Raw genomic sequence first — 21768 nt, forward strand, 5'->3', positions numbered from 1 at the left:
GTAGTTTATTAAAATAATACACAACAGTATTTATGATTCCTTCTGCCAATTTCTTTATATATTATCTATAATTGAATGGATTTATATTTCGTGTTAAGAGAAATGAAGAGTATATAATTTACTGCTATTTCACTGTAATGTGAAGACTCAAATATTTTAATACATATTTCTCAAATAAATTAAATGGTAATTTGAAATTTCTAATTGATGTTTTTAAAAGTATTACTATTTTGTTATGCATAGTTTTTGTTTTATTTGATTTTTATTAGCAGATCCCCATGTAATTATACTATAGCTAACACGACTAATAAATTTCATACATAATAGATTTGAATTTTGTTTTCTAACATTCCTAGGAAAAACAATAAGAATTTTGCTCAGTCTAAGTAATATGATAACTGTATATTTTGCTTGAAATTTCATGATTTGAAATGTTGATCAATGATTAAGATAATACCTAAATACTTTGTGTAAGATTTTCTTTGAACAAATTCATTGCCGATAACATTAAAATTATTAGAAATACAGTCATAATGATTACCAAAAATTAAACAGTCAGTCTTACTTACAATTTGAGCTAACCATATTTTTTTAATGTAGCAAGTTGTTTTTCCACTTTATTATAAACTTCAAACCAAGAATTTCTATAACATATTGTAACTGTGTCATCAGCATGATAAAATTTTACAATCAGGATTTTGTAGTTCAAATATATATTAACATTAATACAGATAATAACATGCCAAGAATGATTCCTGAAGAACACCAGTATTCAAATTTTGTAGGTTACTTTTTATTCCATTAATTTTAATATACTGTCTCTTATCTTCTATGTAGTAGAAATCTTGAAGTAACTGAAGAGGTAATCCCTTGATACCAATTTTTTCAAGCTTTTCACTTAAAATTTTATGGTCTACAGAACTGAAGGCTTTAACCAGATCAAAAAATCTAGCAGCTATAGATTTACTTTTGTTTAAATATTGGTAAATGATGTCACATAAGTCAGAAATTGGATCTTTAGTTCAAGACCCTTTCTAAAACCTGATTATTTATGTATTTTCTAATTTTTTATCAAATGTTTCCAGTTATCCCTATGAAGATGCGCAAAAGAATTAACATTTGTTGCATTTATACAATTCTTGAATGTTAATCAGTAGCATTCTTCTATAAAATGCAATTTAGGGGAGTTGTTTTGCTTGCTGTTTCTCATCATCCTGCACTTCTAAATCATTTCCATTATTGGATTTCTTGTAAGAGAAAATGGTAATTTCCTTGCTTTACACAAATTTCCCCTAATAAACTATTTTTATAATTTTCAACTATTCTAAAGAATTTCCAGATTCCTATCCCAATGTCCTACAAGAAATGTAATTCAGATATACATAGGAAAAGTTACTTTAGATGGTTAGGAAGCCCTTTTAAATATATGTAATCAAATAAAATGTTAGGAAACCCTTTTAATATGTAATCAAATAATATATATAATGCTGTATTAGATTGTTTTTGATAAATGTAATATGTTTTAAAGTTGATGAGATCTTGGTTTTTAGGTATTTTGTGTAATATTTACACATTGTTTACCTTTGTGTTCATTATGTTTGTCCAAAGTTTGTATTATGACGTATGTTAGAAAGCATGGTTACAATATATCTATAGCTTTGAGAGAAATTTCTTGTTTCAAAGTTGGCACACCTGCGTGAAAAGGAAGTTCAAATACAGAGAACAAGTCTGGGTGGGGGTCATTAGCTTGACTGCTTACATCAGAATTGTGTCTTAAAATGAATCTGGCAATTACTTATTCCATCAAGTGTGAGGTGTAAGTCCTTATCTGATATCTCGCTATTGCTAAATATGAAAAGCTATATATACTGACGAAGAGGTGAAGAATGCTGGGTGAGATGGTTAAAGGAGATGAGAGCAGGAATGTGTGACAGGAATAAGAAAGTTGATACTCTGGCTGACCAAATGCTTGAACTGAATGGTGGATACACATTAAATGATGGTTTACGTGATCATATAAGTTTCATTAATAAATATGCACTTTTGATTGTTCTAAAATGTTGAAACCTTACTTTTTGAACATATCTCATATATAGAAATAGATGCGATTGTTGCAGAATAATTTGCAACTCTTGTGTTGCTCTGTTCAACAGTGTGTGTGGTGTTTTGTTAGTTTATTGTATGATTTTGTTCAAGTATTTGTTAATATTTTTAAAAATAGTAAACTGTACACACAGTCTAACATAACTAAAAGTCCTATAGGAGGATTTTTGGTACTGTTAAAGGCTTTAACAGTTATTTCCTTTCTTCCTGAAAATGGAGGTATAATTATTGCAACATGTATTTTCTACCACTAGTGGTATTTCTGATTTTCTTCTTTATTTTATGTAGCAAATCAATGGATATGTTGATAGATTGCCTTAATCTCTGCCAGATATCTTACTGTGTTGTAAAATGTATTAAAATTAACTTGTACTACAGAATAAAAAATCTGATACAGATTAATGGCTAACCAACCATACTTGTAGATAAACTGCTAAATAAAATACAGAACAAAATAAAGCACACTCATCGACATAAACATAATATATGAGGGAGGGCGAGTCAAAAGTTATCTACTTTTTTCATAACAAACCTTCAAGGTTGTCATACTGCCTTCTGTGCATGCTTGCTTAGAAGAGTTTGTATGACTGCGGTCATGTGTGTGAAATTTGATCCCGATCACGACATTTGCCTTTTGGCTAATGAATAGTGTAAACATTCTACTCCACTGACAATTTGTAGCAAGGAGGAATGACAGTGATCTATTTCTTTGGTTGGAGGGTATGAAAGGGGCTGAAATTCATCATAGACTTTTATCAAGTAAACTTAAGTTTAAGTAAGTTCAAGTAAGTTAAGTGTTTTATTTCAGTTCGAGAAGTTTAAAAGATGCAGATAAGTGTGACGCACGAAGACAGAGCAGAACACCAACAACCTCCACCACAGAAAACATGATTGAGAGATGGTTCTTGTGAACAAGCAAGTTACGATCGATGAAGTAGTGTCTTTTTTGACTGTCTGTCACGATTCTGCCCATCAAATCATCCATGATGAGTTCGGCTTCTATAAGTATGTGTGTGGTAGGTACAAAGATAGCTTACAATAGATAAAAAATGCCAGCCCACACATGCTCGCCATACTGCTCAAACCTTCAATAAGTTGAATTTTGAGGTACTGGAATACCCTCCTGCAAACCCAGTTCAAGTTTCCTCAAACTTTTATCTGTTTGGCTGCTCAAGGATGCTTTGTGAGGTTGTCGATTTTCCACAAACTTAAACATGCAGGAAGCAATGTAAAATTGGCTTCACAACCAAGAACGTTTTTCTTGCAAGTAATACACAAGCTTGTGGACCGCTGGAAAAAGTGGATTGACAAGGGAGGTGACTAAATAGAAAAATGATGTTCATGTTGAACACCTACCTTTGTGTACATAAATTGTGGAATGAAAGTGTAGATAATTTTTGACTTGCCCTTGTATATAATGCCAACATTTTCAGGAAAGGTTACCATGTTACTGTGAAAACTATAAACAAAATATAAATTACACACTGACAAACATAGTAGCATCCTGGAGTATGCAAATTAAACTATAGTCATTTCACTATACAAATTGGACAGACTTTGATCATTTGACTGGGATCATACAAAACAAAAAATGATTCTGTACCTCACAGAAACAGGAAACACATAAAAAGATATTAAAATGTAAATATGGAAATTTTTCATTTAGTACATAAAATCCAAGATTTAATCACAAACAGTAAGAAATTTATAAATACACACAGACATTTACACAAGCCATATATTAAACAAACAAAACACAGATATATTAGGTTCAATTTTCTTAACATCTGGCACTGTTGGTATTATACAATTTATATAAAAATAGATTATCCACTTACCCACAATTGTGAGTATTGACTATCCAAGCGCTTTGGATTATTCCTCCATCATCAGGGATTGTTGATTAATTATGAATTTTATAGTTGTGCAAATGAATAGTTGTGAAATGAATTAGAAAATGGTGTTATAGAGGAAGAAGAGGAAGTTGAGGAGGATGAAATGGGAGAAACAATACTGAGATCTGAATTTAAGAGAGCATTAAAAGATTTAAATGGCAGAAAGGCTCCTGGAATAGACGGAATACCTGTAGAATTACTGCGCAGTACAGGTGAGGAAGTGATTGATAGATTACACAAACTGGTGTGTAATATTTATGAAAAAGGGGAATTTCCGTCAGACTTCAAAAAAAGTGTTATAGTAATGATACCAAAGAAAGCAGGGGCAGATAAATGTGAAGAATACAGAACAATTAGTTTAAATAGTCATGCATCAAAAATCTTAACTAGAATTCTATACAGAAGAATTGAGAGGAGAGTGGAGGAAGTGTTAGGAGAAGACCAATTTGGTTTCAGGAAAAGTATAGGGACAAGGGAAGCAATTTTAGGCCTCAGATTAATAGTAGAAGGAAGATTAAAGAAAAACAAACCAACATACTTGGCGTTTATAGACCTAGAAAAGGCATTCGATAACGTAGACTGAAATAAAATGTTCAGCATTTAAAAAAAATTAGGGTTCAAATACAGAGATAGAAGAACAATTGCTAACATGTACAGGAACCAAACAGCAACAATTGAAGAACATAAGAAAGAAGCCGTAATAAGAAAGGGAGTCTGATAAGGATGTTCCCTATCTCCGTTACCTTTTAATCTTTACATGGAACTAGCAGTTAATTATGTTAAAGAACAATTTAGATTCGGAGTAACAGTACAAGATGAAAAGATAAAGATGCTACGATTTGCTGATGATATAGTAATTCTAGCCGAGAGTAAAAAGGATTTAGAAGAAACAATGAACGGCATAGATGAAGTCCTACGCAAGAACTATCGCATGAAAATAAACAAGAACAAAACAAAAGTAATGAAATGTAGTAGAAATAACAAAGATGGACCACTGAATGTGAAAATAGTAGGAGAAAAGATTATGGAGGTAGAAGAATTTTGTTATTTGGGAGGTAGAATTACTAAAGATGGACGAAGCAGGAGCGATATAAAATGCCGAATAGCACAAGCTAAACGAGCCTTCAGTAAGAAATATAATTTGTTTACATCAAAAATTAATTTAAATGTCAGGAAAAGATTTTTGAAAGTGTATGTTTGGAGTGTCGCTTTATATGGAAGTGAAACTTGGACAATCGGAGTATCTGAGAAGAAAAGATTAGAAGCTTTTGAAATGTGGTGCTATAGGAGAATGTTAAAAATCAGATGGGTGGATAAAGTGACAAATGAAGAGGTATTGCGGCAAATAGATGAAGAAAGAGGCATTTGGAAAAATATAGTTAAAAGAAGAGACAGACTTATAGGCCACATACTAAGGCATCCTGGAATAGTCGCTTTAATATTGGAAGGACAGGTAGAAGGGAAAATTTGTGTAGGCAGGCCACGTTTGGAATATGTAAAACAAATTGTTAGGGATGTAGGGGGTATACTGAAATGAAACGACTAGCACTAGATAGGGAATCTTGGAGAGCTGCATATCAAACCAGTCAAATGACTGAAGACAAAAAAAAAAAAAAAAAAAATAGTTGTGCATATAAGTTTTTATAAATGGGAATTAAAATGAAAATAAAATTTAAAATTATTATGTTCATAGCAGTTGATTGTCAAAATTTAAAGTAAGTAGTCAGTAAGATGTTTACAACTCTTATCTAACTATGATAACAGTTGTAAACATCTTACTGAAAAGAGGTTTTTCTTTTAATCTTGATTTATTTTAAATATTGACAATCAACATATAAACATAATAATTTTAAATTTTAATTACCATTTATAAAAATTTATATGCACAACTATAAAATTTATAATTAATCAGTAATCCCTGATGATGGAGGAATAATTCGAAAGCGCTTGGATAGTCAATACTCACAATTGTTGGTAAGTGGATACTCTGTTATTATGTAAACAGATATATTAGTTTAATATGTCCTAATGGACTTTTATTAACACTTTAAACTGGTAATCGTCAACTGACACTGGTATTTTCACTTAAGGAGAAGCTGTGTAATTAGCTCTGAAAAAAAATTTAAGAACCATTTTCTTGAAAATGAGTAGTTTTTAATAATATTATAATTTGTGGTAGTTTTTTAATATTATTAAAAAGTAATTATTTTAATTGTAGGGTTTGCTTTTAAGGAAGGGTTATGCAAATTAGTTATCTAGAAATTAAAAAAAAAAACATGTGATCAAAGTAATGTAAGCAAAAAAATTATTGGATAAAATATGGTATCTTTTTTTTTTGTAAGAAAATTAAAAAAATATATTGTAAAGAAAATAAACTATGCATTGCGAATTAATACTAAGCAGTTTAAATTTAACCAAGTTTTATAATGAGAAATGGATTTAGTTGATTGAAATATAAGTTTTCCAAGCCATTGTATATCTTTGAACATGATTATTTTCATTTAATATGAGTGATTTAAGTGCCTCCTACAAGTGTTATAAATAAAGATTTAAACAACTCTAGCAAGCACCAAAAATCATTAAATTTAACAAAAGGAAATCTATATCAAATATATTACTTGCCAATAAGTAAAAATAGAAAAATTATATAATTTGATGAAAACTCTTAAAAGTAGAATAATACAACCAAAAGTATTCTAGATTTTATGAGGGGATTTTATGAGAAGAAGAAAGGTTCGGAGGTGATGTACATTCCACTATGTACAAGAAGTGTTTCAGATTTACTTAATATTTTATGTTTTTAAAACATAAGTAAGAGTATGAATTCACAAAACTACTATGCTCAAAAGAATTAATCTAACATTGAGATTTTGGCAATATTTGTGATGTTTTAAAACAAATATTTTTTAAACCTTTTTAAGTCATAATTTCATTAGTTTTAATCCATATATTTAACTGAACACTGTTTGCAGGAAAATGTTGCCTAGCATGAATGTTAAAATCTGTTACATAGTGTACTGTTTTATTTTTAGCATTTTATTCTATCTAATCTTTGAATTAATACAGTTCTAACCTTTATCAGTAGGCGAAGCCAATGTAAGACTAGAAAGAGATGAAGATAGGTTCATGTTCGATGATACACTAAGCATTGAGGGGTACTGTGGCATTTCACTTTCACCTTCCTCGACTGGTAAACATGTTTCAACCATTGCTTCCAAACAATTAACAAATAACTCGGCACTCTCAGCAGTACAATTACTCTGTAATTAAAAAAAAAGACATTAAGTAGTATACATGGATAGTTTTTTATATAATTTGATAAAAATAAACCTGAGCAACTTTTCATTGAAAGTGTTAATTTTAAATTTTCATACATCGTTATTTTAACCAGGAATAGTCCTTTAATCGAGCGAGTTAGTCTTTTTATCACCAATAAAATAGTTCCTGCACTGAAATTTTCTGGAAAAAATCCAAATGAGAGGAGAAAAAATTCAAATGAGAGGGCAAGTAATTCATAGGCTTTTAAGAGTTAATCTATGAGAGTTTTATAATCTCATCTTTCTTATTACCACAAAATTGCTTTGCTACACCTACAAAACCATTTCAAGCTGCCAATTTTTATCATTTAATGTTTATTTAAAAAGGGAATCTCTAAATTTTCCTTATTTAGGAAAATAAAGATAATGCTATAGATGATAATGATAATAATAAAGTGTCCAATAAAGATAATGCCTTTGAGTTTTGCATCACTTAACTGGGAAAATAGTTCTTTTAAATACTTGAAACTATTACCTTCTTTGTCCTTAGCTTTGACAAAATTTTTCATTAGCCCAAGCTTAATATGGAGAGGTGGGAGAAGGATGTTTTTGGATCAACGAGGGGACCATACTTTGTATTTGAAGTACCTGGTTCAAAAGAAGTTCTATAGGCCAGTTTTTCTTAATGGAATGTTCTTGCATTGCCTGACTGTTCCGTAGGCATAAAAAGCAAAAATACATGGTAAAATCTGCTTGAAGCCCTAGCAATATACCTATCAGTTTTAAATCTCCAGAAATATTGCACTGATACTGTTCATATTTAACTTCATTTAGTATGGTGGTCAAGCTATCATAGTTTTCTTTCATTGTCACTGAATGGGCAAAAGGAATAGATGGTTTTCAGTTTCCATTATGAAGCAAGACTTCTTTTAGGCTATATTTAGATAAATCGATGAAAATACTCGGAAGGTGGGAGGGGTGTATTAAGTTCTATATTAAGTCCATTCATTAAACCATCAGCCCCACAATGGACATGTAGTGATCCTTCCATTTTATAAAATCTTGAAAATGTTATAGTTCGTTTTCAGTAAAGTCAAACACTTGTGTTTTTATCTAACAGGCTCTACTGTTGATATGTGACCTGGATTTTGACAAACCCAGGTCATATACTGAATCATTTAATTTGTTTTGAGTTATTAAATGAGGCTCACTGGTGGTTGGTAAAAACGTAGGGTCAGTACTAATAGTCTCAGGAAGTTGTGAATCATAAAAAATAAGAATCATTAAGAAACATAACACTGTCCAAGTTTAATGGTGGAATTAGAACTAGTAATTCTTAGCTGTGATGAATGGGCCTTAGTGCTGAAAGCAAATTTGGATACTCAATTCCACCCTTTTGCTTTTTTGAAAATCTGTTTTAGTAATGCAGAAGTAAAAATCACTTACATGGTCAGAAGGAACAGGATCACAGGAACAGCAAATGGCACAGAATTCTTCTTGCCCAGATTATGTGACAACTCACACGACAAACAAGAGCAGCCTAACGTTTATCTTGATCTCCAAATTGGCAATTAAAATATAAAAAGGAAGTTTTTCTTAACTTCCCTGGGATACAGATCTAGTCTGTGAGTGAAGTAAAGTTTCCACATATTTAACAAAACTTATGCGCTGGATTTTGCAACAATGATGACTAGAATTTGCTATTTTATATAATATATATCAAAATCATTAAATGATTGTATACAAGACAGAATCACTTGATTGTATACAAGCTAAACTTAAAGAAGCATAAGTCTTTAAAGGCTCGTAGAATGTGATGGGAATAGCCAGTAAATCCAGATGTAACAAATTCTAGGTAATTCAAAACAGGGGTTAACAGGTACTTGGAAATGGGATGTGGTAGGACATTCCTCTGAAAAAAATATTTTAATAACTAATAAAATGAAACAAAAAGAGTGTTTTCATTAATGTTACAAAAATCATCCAGTGTAATCTGTAATTACATTTAATACATATTTTTATTAGTTCATGCTTGAATATATTATAACTAATATATTTTTTCTTTATACAAATGCCATCATTATAAATAAAAAAATGCAGTAGCATATTCATGATTCTCTCTACCTATAATCTCTCTAGCTTCTGAAAAATATACAAGTTGAAGTATTACTATCACTAATCTTAAAATGTATTATTCAGATATATTTATGAAGACCTGCTTAATTAGCAGAACAGTAAATGATGATGAGTCTTAGGTAAAAATATATGTTTGCAGATAATTTCTTATAACTTTATAATGAACCGAACTGGTCATATTTCTACAAAAACATACATGCTAATAAATAAACTTCCAGAGGTAATACAAAGATTTAAAATAGTTTCTGAATTTTTAAGTACTAAAGAATTTAAAGTTCCTAGTTAAAAAGATTAAACATCAGCATATCAAAAGATTAAATATTGGAATATCATGAATATCAAAGGAAAGGATAAAAAGTTCAAAGGAGCACAAAAATATTAAAGGTATTAGATTACCACAATAATTTAAAACAATATTATTCAATCCATTTTTACCTTTGTAAAAGGGCCAGCGAATCTCCAAAGGCCACCAAATCCACAAGACTGAAGGTAATGAAGCTGCTGCTGACTATAATCTTCACATGCAATCATATTTTGAATAATACTTTGCACACCACTTAATATCACTTGATCATGACAAACCTGCAGTACTGACTGCAATTTAGCATCTAACAAACTGTGACTGTATTTAAAAAGGAAAAATAACAAATGAATAAAATAGATATTCTGCTGTATTACAATTAAAATAAATAATACTGCTGTATTACAATTTTGAAAAAAGTACATCAATTTTCAAATATATTAAGTATAATTTAATAATAATGTATATATTTTTATTGTAGGAACAGACTACTGCTGTTTCTTTTTCAAGGGGAAACAACCGGATGAAGTTTTTATGAATTGTTAAAGTAATATTTGATTATCCGCGTGTGGGATTGTTAGATTCCCCAATGGGCGCCTCCAGGCGATGGATAGGAAAAGGCCTCCCAGATATGGATGGCACTGGAGAAATGAAATACCCAGGGTGGATCAAAACTAACACCAACATAAATCCACCAGTATCTGTTCTGGCATCCAGTGGCTCTGTTTACCTAGTTGGTGTGGCTGTTACTCATGTGTCTTGATTTCAACAGTCAATTTTCTTAACAAAACATTATGGTTTCTATGTTTACCCCAACCACTTTCAACTTGAAAGAATCATGATGGAACAACGGAAGAGAAATCCACTAATCCAGTCACCAGTCAATGTACTGGACTTTCCTGGTCATCGCATTCTGGGGGGACTAGGGACATCATGAAAAGAAGAGTTAGAGCTTCTCAAGTCTCTATGCAACACTATATTGGCACACTCAACATGAATACTCTTTTAAAGCTGGGAAAACAGCTCACACATACACTGGACAAATTTGACATTAAGATCCTCGCAATACAAGAGACGCACTTCACAGATGAAAACCACTTCAACATAGGAAACTGCAGGATATACAAAGGAAAACCTATGGTCAGAAGGGGAATACCAAAAATGTTTGGCATGGGATTTGTAGTGCACAGATCGGTCTCTGATAACATCAAAGATTTCAACTCGATATCAGAATGCATCTCCAGACTATCCTTAAAATCAGGAAATAAAGGATACACAGTCATTAATACACATGCACCCACAAACGATTACAACAGAAAGAAGCCTTGAGAGGTTGAAGACTTTTGGGAGGACAAGGAAGAAGTAACCAAAAAAGTACCAGAAAACATGAAAATCCTACATGGGGCTTCAATGCACAAGTAGACAAAAAAATAAAATACAGACAAACCACAGGCCCACACACAGCACAGAATTGTATGAACAAGAAATGGGAACACCTCATTGAAACTTTAAACTCAAAATTATGGCAACCCAATTTCAAAGCCAATATGAAAACTCATAACATGGAAGGCAACCAGCAACTTATGGGCAGAATTCCAAACTGACCATGTAGCTGTAACAAACAAAAATACTAGAGAAATTTTGAATGTGAGAACACATAAAGGAGTCTTTGAGTCTGACCACTGCTTACTACAAGTAAAGATTCGGTCAAAACCACAAAATAGGGAAAAAACATAGAAAAAAATCATCAGACCAGATTCAAGATGCCTGAAGGCAAACAAAGACAAAATCATCGAAGAGATTAATCTCAGTACAGCAGAAAATTGGACAGAACTTGCAAACACAGTTTAGAAGGCAATGCATTGGGGGCATCCCCAAGGAAACGTAAACAGGTGGACATAACATGCAATCACGCCATTGTTACTAGATCAATTTCATTGAAATTTAGATATGTTTTAGTTGTGCAGGTAAAACTTTGATGAAGATCAGTTGAGTGATTAGTGATTTATGCTCAATTTAATGTTGACAATAGACATAACTTCAAATTAGGCTATGTTGACTTTGTATTGGAGTATTTTTCATACATGCTTATGCAGCAAATCAAAATGGTGAGAGAGTTTAAACTTGATACTCATTATTTTTAATATTTTATCAAATTACAGTTATAATAGTTTCCTTACAAACAGACAACATATTTTAATTTAAAAGATATAGTTTTTTCTTAAATATTAAAAATTGCATTATCTCTTAAATTTTCTTATTTAATTTATGTTTTGTATATTTCTTGCGCGAAAAATTATACAAAATAACAAAAGTCAGACTTTTAGCACAGAACTGCACAATAATTTTTTTTATAACTATTTATTCTAGCAATGAAAAAACACAAAAACCCAGTAATGTATCAACTTTTTTATATAATTGATGTAACAAAGTAGATGCACTACTGGTAATACACATACTTCTGAGAAAAACACTTTATTTACGTGTAAAATAGTGATGGTAAAGATGATGATGATGATGTTAAAAAGAAATCAATCAAATTTATTGTTTTGCTAATCATAATAATAAATAATAATAAGCTAAGTAAAATGAACAACATTACAGATAAACAACATCTAAAATACCTAAAAATTTTGAGCTTATAAAATGTGCACTACTTACATGACAGGAAAAACACGAGGAAACACAACAGAAGCTTCTGCTAAATACTGATACAATATCCTTGTTTCATTTTCATCTGTTGTATATTTTACAAGAGTTGCTAGAACTGTCATTACAAGAACTTGAGTTGAAAAATCAGTCAAAACTTCAGGATCAAGAAGTACATTATTTTCATTTGAGACAGAAACTCGAGTGTTTCTATTCTGTAAACAGAGAAATAAGTAAAAAGAATTATAATGAGAACAATAATTAATTTTCTTTACCTTTTTCATTCTTCACTTAGTTTAAGGAGTAAAGATTAATGATTTTATGGATAAATTCTAAACCATTTTTTTAGTTAAATCTTATTTCATAAATAAACTTTTACACAATATTTTATAGAAACAGACTGAAAATGCTCTTTTATAGCAAAGTAGAAAATAGTATTACATTTAATTTCCAACAAATTAATGTGAAATCACATGTTTTATATTATTTATCTCCTCATATTTAAAGCTATATAAAAAAAAGTTGTGAGCTTAATATTAAATTGAAATTGTATATAAAAATGGATTTATTATTCTTAAAACACAGACAAATAAACTGAAACTGCTGAAATTAATTGTAACAGTGCAATAATATTTGAAGTTAGGAATTTCACTCTTTATACTCTAGTTTACTCTACTAGTTTCTTTAAATCTTCCAGCCGTATATAGAATTGAAACTATAGATAATTAAAACAATTTTTTAAATCTAATTAAAAAGTAATTAAATATAGAATAATTCACATGATATGATGTAAATTATATAATTTTAGAATATCTGTATGAATGCACTGATCATCAGTTAAAACATGAACTGCTGAACCGGTCTAAATATGAGTCTTTATCACTGCATTTTTTAAAATTAAATACTGTATTTTTTTTAATTTGGGAATGGTTTAGGCAGAAATTTATAGATTACAATTACATTATTTAATAAGCAATAAAACTTAAAAGACTGTGTGTTGTCTTCTTTTTCATTCTTTATATATACATTTTGAGTTGGTAACAAAACTCATACAATGTAATAGATAGCCAAATGGTTCCTATGAGATAAACTGAATTTTTCTTTGGCATTTTATTTATCAAAATTGGGTAAACTGCATTTAAGATATTAAGTTATGTCTGTACACAATTCATTTTATTTTTGTCTGCTGTTAATGATGCTCTTTATTTTTCTATCATTTTTTGCATTCCAGACAACATTAAAATTCAAGGTAGTTTACTTTAATGACTATCTATTTGTGTCAATCATCTCAATCTATTTGTTTGCTTTACTTTTTGTGTATGATTACACATTAAAGACAACCTGTTTTAACTAAACATTAAAAGTGAATGAATGTATAACAAATAGATGGCAAAATTCAATTAGTCATTCGACAGATTTTAACTTTCACAACTGAAATCTTAGTGACCTCAGTTGATATTTGTTAGTAAACTTTTTTCTTGATGAAAAATAAATCTTTGGAATTTTTGACAGAATTCATTAAATAAATATATATATATTAGGGCAAAAATACCTGCTACACAATTGCAATAAAACGTTGTTTTTTTTTCATTTTCACATTTAGAATGTATTTCAGCAAAAATGTTAAAGCATATCATAGAATAGTATTCAATTTTCACAGGAAACTTTATGAAATTTCAAGGATGTCTGATTTCATAAATTGCAAACAAAAATAAATTTTGATCTTTTTTAAGTTTTATTTATAATTTCTTTGTCACAAGGAAATGAAACTAAAAAGAAAAAAGATGTATATTTTGGTGATAATTATATAATCATGTTATAATCAAATTATAATTTGATTATATGTTAAGATTGTATTGCAATGTTCCAGGTTTGTGACATGAAATACTGCATACTAAAGAGGATGAAAACATACAATGGATATTCAGTGAGCATTTGATTTGCAATATTAACACAGACTTCGGACTCCGGATAGAACGTTAACAAATACCAAAAATTCATTATTTGTATAGATCTCCTGAACAGATCTACCATCTTTTGAAGATCCTTCAAATCTTTTAAAAAACTTATACTGATCCATACTATGAGGGAACAGAATTTAGACAATTATAATAGTGTCTTTTGAATTTTGGCATTCACAAATACAATTCACTTTTAACAGCTAAATAAATTAAAATTAAAATAAAATGTGGATTACTAAACAACAGCGTTTTCTTTTTGAAGTATTATTTATAATAGTAGTTTACAACTTAAAACCTTAATAATATTAATAAAAAGAAAACATGATAATAACAAAAATGATAGTTACGCCATTTCTCCTTAAAAACGTCATAAAATGTGTGACAAAAACCAAGATTAACAAATAATTTTATATGTCAATAACTTAACATGCTTCTATGAACTTAGTGAAACATGCCACCTGAGTGCTACAAAGTGAACAGAAAATGTATAATAAAGAAGCATCTCATTTTTAATAACAAGTGCATTAAATACAGTACTCTAGATTACTCAAAAAAGCAAAATATGACACCTTTAAAGTATGCACCAAACAAACTGTGCAATTAAAGCTGAATTGCACAAATCAACGGTAAAAATTCTATGTTTATTTATTTATCATCAGTCAAGTGTTATGATTCATAATATAAAATTTTTATTTTAAGTGAGTAATTACAATATTATTAATAATTAACTGTTTAAAAGAAAGCACAGAACATCCATAGAAAAATAACAATTAATCTAAAGGGTAAAAAGAACAGACAGTATGATAATTTCAAAACATTATATATTTTTTGGATAACATAGAATGAACAATTTAAATATAATAAATGATTAAATCATATCACATGAGTTAAAAGACATGTTAACTTAATAAAATATATATTAGAAGCAACACAAAAAGTTTAGTGTTTGTTGCATAGAGCATTAATTGTGACTATAAATATTTGAACAGCCTAAATGTAAAATACTTTTTTAAAAGTATGCATGTTTTAATGCATTGCAATGATTCTCCATTGCAGAAATAAAATTTTCATGGTTTCAATAAAACATTTCTGCCAGTGGCATTCTTTCATTTGCTTAATAAAGCAACAAATACCTCTTTCAACAAACCCGCTGGGGGGGGGGGGGGATGCCCACCGAATATGGATACCAGGAAAAATAAAATATCCATGGTGGACAAAAACTAGCAACCTTTAGTTTAATATTTACTAGGGAAGAAAACCCTGCTCCCATATTACCTGGTACTCTGGTTGAAATTAGGGACTATTTCCTTCACCTAGTAAAAAAGACTATTATGAAACCAAATGACAAAGGTCAATGCAGGAAGTCGCTGTTGTACAGCTTACACAGGTTTCTTTCATTGATGGTTATGTCAAGGAAGATAAAGGGCCAAAATATTATCATTAGACCAGTGGTATTTGTAGGGTAAAAACTTCGATTCTGATGAAAAAGGATGAAAATACTCTGTTTGTATGGGAAAAGAAAATTTGACAGAAAATTTATGATCTTGAATGAGATGGAGGATAGATTCCAATGTAATTATGGAAGCTGTATTGCAGACCTAAAATAGTGACAGATATTAAGCTGAATAGAATGAGTCAGTTAGTTGGAAGGTGGAGCAGAAGAATGGTCAAAGAAAAAAAACGATTCATAGAGAGAATCAACGACAAAGAAGACTGAGGAATCTTCTAAGAAGAAGATGGATTGAAGTTTTAGAGAGTAAGGTTAGTTCTCCAAGAACTAAGAGAAAATTAGTTATACAGTGGAGTCATTAGCATGTTATTGGTGGCTAGGGTGTTAAATGGTCTGAGGCACCTACGTGTGAGTGGTAATAAGCATTTTTTTGGACTCTGGTCATTTTTGTTTAAAAAAGGTAGACATTAAGTATGTAGCTTCAGCAAATTCTTCATGGTCTAAGCTTGGGAAAGTTACAAGTAATGCCAAAAGGAAGGCTAATTACTAGCAAAAAGTGAATGGTAACAGTAGATTCTACAAGTGTGATATTTTGCCTTATCATTAACGTTAATTAATATCTAATGACATTTAATAATACCACTGGATGTCAACTTAGGCCACTTTTTTTTGACAAAAAGGGAAATTTATGGAAAAATATATTTTGAGCTATAAAAACAATAATTATAGTGCAGTATTAGTGAGAATCACTTTTCAGAACAGTGACATGCAATTCAAAAAGAGTGATACACATGAAGACCATGTATACCAATATGGTAATTGTTCTCATTCATGATTATATGCCTCATTGTCATGCTGCCCACAATGTTCAAAAGATTCATCAATTTTTTATCACCAATCTTGACTATCCAGATTCCACACTTAGTGACTTCCATGCCTTAATTTATATAAAGAAGTGCCATGGTTTAAAGAGAGTGAGGAGTTGAAAACATTACTGAAGAAGCTGAAATTCCAGATGGCAGATTTTTATGCACTGGACAGATTTAAGTTTGATCCTCCTGAAAAGCTATGAAAAAAGTTGGTGACTATGTAAAAAAAAGAGTAGTAGATATATTTTATCAGAAATATAATTTCTTGTACAAGTTTATTTTTTATTAGATGACTCCTTACTTTTGAGGTGTACTTTTCAAAATCATCAAAATTTATAAAAAAAATACACTATAAAAGTTATATACTATATAGTACCTCTACATGAATAAGAACCATAGACCAAATTTTAAAAAGCTATAAAACTGTCCATGCTTTATGTGAACCATAACCAATTATCTTTTATATCTCATGAATGAGTGGTCTAATTCACAAAATTCAAATGGTTCAGTAATCTATAGGTCAAGTACTAGAAGACGATAAAGAGTTGTTATATACCTCCTCAGTGTCCTCAAAATTAAACCACACTTTTACACCTCAAGAATGGCTTCTGTGATTTCAAAAATTCAAATAGCTATTACCTACCATAACTATTGTTAATGTATATAAAAAATAACTGCTTTCTAAAATACACATAAGGCCTACAATACACAATTAAGAGGTCCATATTTGATAGTTTATATAAAAAAAAATTATATTATTAAATTTTTTATAATTAACATTCATTTTGTTCCAGAAATTAAGAATAGCATCTCCTACAATTTTTTTCACCATCAACAACAATTTACTCCTTCTCAGGTGGCATCTGGAATGATACATTTTAGAAAAGACAGTTTATTGTATGGAAAATACTGTCTAGTTTGGAAACAAAAGAAACTGTGATGATGATAAACATTTTAACCCGCAAAAGAGATCTCACTAGAGGCGTACTATACACAGTTGTGACTGTATTTAAAATATAATTATTGTAAATTAAAATTGTATTTAAAATATAATTATTGTAATATTTATTCTATTGTATAGAGATATATGTTATTTAATTTAAATAAAAAAGAGGTTAACACATTACATATCTACATACTACTTACATTACTATATATATCTTGTTCTTTTTAATCATAAATTCATTATATTATATGTACAAAAAGATGAACTTTAAGAAGGATAATAGTTGCTCTTTTGAAGGAAGCTATGTGTGTGTTTTTTCTCATGTTCATCTTCTATAAGAGGAATAAATTATTCCTTCATTAGTTTCATTTAAAGATGAGAAAAAGGAAGGGTATCACCCATGAGCTTCATAAGCAAGCTTCTTTCTTTTTCCTATTTAGCCACTGTGAATTACCATTCAGGTATTACTTCAGAGGATGATATGTATGAGTGTAGTCTTATACAGTCTCAGGTCGATCATTCCTGAGATGTGTGGTTAACTGAAACCCAACCACCAAAGAACACAGGTGGTATTCACAATCTAGAATTCAAACTCATAAAAGTTAACTGCCTTTACTAGGACTTGAACGCTGGAACTCCAAATCAGCTGATTTGGGAAGATGCATTTACCACTAGACCAACCGGTGGGTTTCACAAGCAAGCTAGAAAACAAATTATTTGACACAAAACATAGAGTTCAAGCGCACCGATGATTTGTATCAAATTGATCTAGAGGAGATGATACTACACACAAATATTAACAAAGGATATAAGTACATAATGACAATAATAAATTGTTTTACTAAATTTGCATTTGTAAAAATCACTAAAAAGTAAATGACCAAAGAAGTTGTCAAAGATCTTGAACCAATGTTGAAAACAAGTAAGATAAAACATTTTCAAACAGATGAAGGCAAGAAGTGGTTCAATTTCGGAGTTGAATTGCTTATGACCAAATATGAGGCATGTTTTCAAAGTAAGTAGTTTTGAAATTAAAAAAAAAAAATAAGTACGCTATTCTTAACAATTTTATTTTTACATGAAAGACTGTACTTTTCTGGATGAAAGCCATCTCATCTACTTTTCTACATAATTTCCATCAAGGCACTTGTCGTATTGTGCAACCAGCTTTTGAACACCATTGTCATAGAAGTCTGTCGCCTGACTTGATAACCACTGCAACACAGTCACAATTTTCGATAATTTAAGCGTTCAGTCACAATTTCATAGACAACACTTCTTGAAATTAGGAAACTCTTCAGATAGCGAAGAAATCGTAAAGCGTCTGTTCTCTCTCACTTTTTCGTCAACTTTCTGCACCAAATCTTCAGTAATGAAAGAAGGTCGTCCATTCTGTTCCTCATCATGAACATTCTGGCAGCCATCTTTAAAAGCTCTAACCTATTTTCGTACCATTCCATTGCTCATAATGTTTTCTCCATGCACTAAGAAAACCAGTCACGCCACATATTTCACAGTTGGTGGGATTCTCGATCAGTGGAGGCATTTTAAATACTCGCTAACAGATGTAAATACAGTCTAATATTTTCCCTAATGATGTAATTTTCTCAGTCTAATGGTGTCTCTGGCTTGCCAACAGATGCGGGTACACAGTGCGCATGTGTGGAATGCTGACCGCAGTGTAGCATTGGCGGAATTTCAAAACAGTACTTACTTTAAAAACATGCCTTGTATAATGTTTACTTCAATAAAAAACTGTAGAACAAGGTGTGGTGTAATTTACTGATAAGGATAATTACAGACAGGTTAACATTTTATATGAAATGAACAGTGAGTATAACAATTTGTATCATAGAACTATAGGTTTCAAACCGATCAACATCACAAAGAAGAATGAAGGTGTGGTAAGTTATAACATAATGCTTTCTTTGCAGGATGTAGGAGTACAAAGAAAAATTTTAAAGTTTATGACAAAATGAGTATAAGTAAGTATGAAATGGTGTTTACTAATGGGTACTTGCCAAACTGGACTAACAAAGTTTTTACAGTACACGCCTTGAAGTCCACAATACTCATTACACAGAGGTAAGGTTATTAAGGGACCTTTTTTTTATTGAAGAATTACATAAAAATGGTTTTTTATAGAGAAAATGTTAAAACAGAAAGAGAACAAAATGCCTGCATAATGGAAGGAGTATGATAAGAGTCGAAATTTGTGGGTTAATAACAAAGATGTATTATAAAACAAAAGTGCTTCAAAGAATATATAATTTAAAAAAATGAAGTTCAAGGGACAACAACATAAAGTTACTGTGTGTAATTTTGATATCTTAATCGCAATTGGTGTCGAGGTTAAAATGAAACAAAAATATTGTAAGTTACTTCCCAGTAATATCATGTGCAGTAGATCCTTCTAATGTGACAAGATGTACAAAATTTTTAATTAATTTGACTGTAACAGTATGCGTTTCAGTTTCATGTTTTCTCAATTGATTTATCAACTAAAATATAAATTTTTGCAAGAAGTGTTATCTAATATTGAAGGTATAAATTATTACTCTTTTGATAATCAAGAAGTTGTTCCTCCTGAAGAAACAGAATTGAATTCCATAATGATTTTTGCTGATGTTGTTTGTGAAAGGCAAATTAATATTACATATTATTTTACTATGGGATGGCATAATAACATCGACATATTCTATTTATGTCAGATGTACCGCAAAATCCTAAAACAGTTCTAATAAGAGATAACGCCAACTTTGTTTTAGTATGCAGTCAAGACGAGCATATTTTAAGACATTAATATGTTTACTGTGATTATGTAGCCCCAGACATGATATTTCACAATCACATAAATTTAAACATTTATTTCGTCTTTGTTACAGAGAAAAACAGACTTTAAAGCATACCTGCTTGCAGTTCTGATTTCACTAGCAGGTCCACTACTGACATGTTTGTCAATAGACCCTCTGATTTTGTCATATATATATATATATATATATATATATATATATATATATGGAGAGATATTCTTGTGTTATGTGAGATATTCTTTATATATATATATATATTAATATATCTATATTTCTTTAATAATACATATTAAAGAATTCCATTATGTTCATAATGGAGAATCATTAATAAATCACTGCGAAGATTGCAGAGATTTGAAAGAGCATAAAGAGAAAACAAGCAGCCTTGGAGTTCTGTTTCAGCAAAATGGAATACGTGTAAAAAATTTAAGTATATCAACTGATTACCAGGCTACTTGATCTTCAGTGAAAGCCAAAGGATGAGGTTGGATCTGCCATTCTGATGTACCATGGTATCATGCGATGAAAAATAATGAATATGATGATGGCATATGCATGGATAATTAAGCTAGAATGATAAGAAAAAGGAAATGAAATGGCAGAACCTGAAGAGGTTATAAGTAAATGCGTGTTGTATGAATTTAACAAGCAGATGCAAACTGAAGAGGCTGATTCACAAAGTTTACATCTGGAAAATGTAGTTCACCTACACTTGGCAGAAGAGATGCTTGAGGCAGACAGCAAAGCTACAGACTGTGGGATAGATCAAGAATAATTTTGATGACAAACTGGCTGGGGAGTACATGCTTGATACAGTTAAGTGATGTAAAAAAAATAAGAATGGAAATGTTTAAGGAATTCACTTTGAAGGTGATCAATTTGAAAATAAGTTACAACTCAATTCATTATGATAAAGACGATGGAATTTTTACAGATGCAAAATTCCAAGGAGTGCACAATTTATATTAGTTACTTTTAAGAAAGTACTGAGTACATTCATATATGTTGAGTACAGAGATTCTTATGCTTAGTAATGCTCACAGACAAGAGAACTCAAAATATGGTAGTATAAAATCAAATGTTCCTTAAGATATGAAGAGTATAAGGAAATTGTTTCCACAGCACAGAAAAAAATAGGCAGAGGTTATTGATGAGACAAGAACTAATTACATCTACATTGATGATCCATCTGTGAAAGATTGAAACTGTTGATAGTTTCACAAGACACCTGTCATTAGAATGAATTAAATTCAACAGACAAAGAAAGAGAAGAATCAGGAATTATAAAAAAAAGGTATGCATTTATCTTACTATTTTTCAAGATGCATCTAAATAGAAGGAGTTAACAAACATTTTGTCATAGATGAATGCTGTTTGACAAAACCTGA

The 21768-nt window shown here is 30.4% G+C and overlaps 1 protein-coding gene across 1 annotated transcript in view; it reads right to left on the minus strand.

Annotated features, from left to right (window-relative positions):
- Nf1 (neurofibromin 1) overlaps positions 1-21768 on the minus strand; it is a 162794-nt gene that overhangs the window by 4793 nt on the left and 136233 nt on the right. Inside the window, exons 49-51 of the mRNA XM_075367248.1 lie at positions 12354-12556; positions 9827-10013; positions 7072-7258 (exon numbers count right to left, since the gene is read on the minus strand). Of these exons, the coding sequence (XP_075223363.1) occupies positions 7072-7258; positions 9827-10013; positions 12354-12556 (577 nt within the window). The remainder of the gene's footprint in view (positions 1-7071; positions 7259-9826; positions 10014-12353; positions 12557-21768) is intronic.

The sequence above is a fragment of the Lycorma delicatula genome, chromosome 5, assembly GCF_047948215.1.
Source record: "Lycorma delicatula isolate Av1 chromosome 5, ASM4794821v1, whole genome shotgun sequence".
NCBI lineage: Eukaryota > Metazoa > Arthropoda > Insecta > Hemiptera > Fulgoridae > Lycorma > Lycorma delicatula.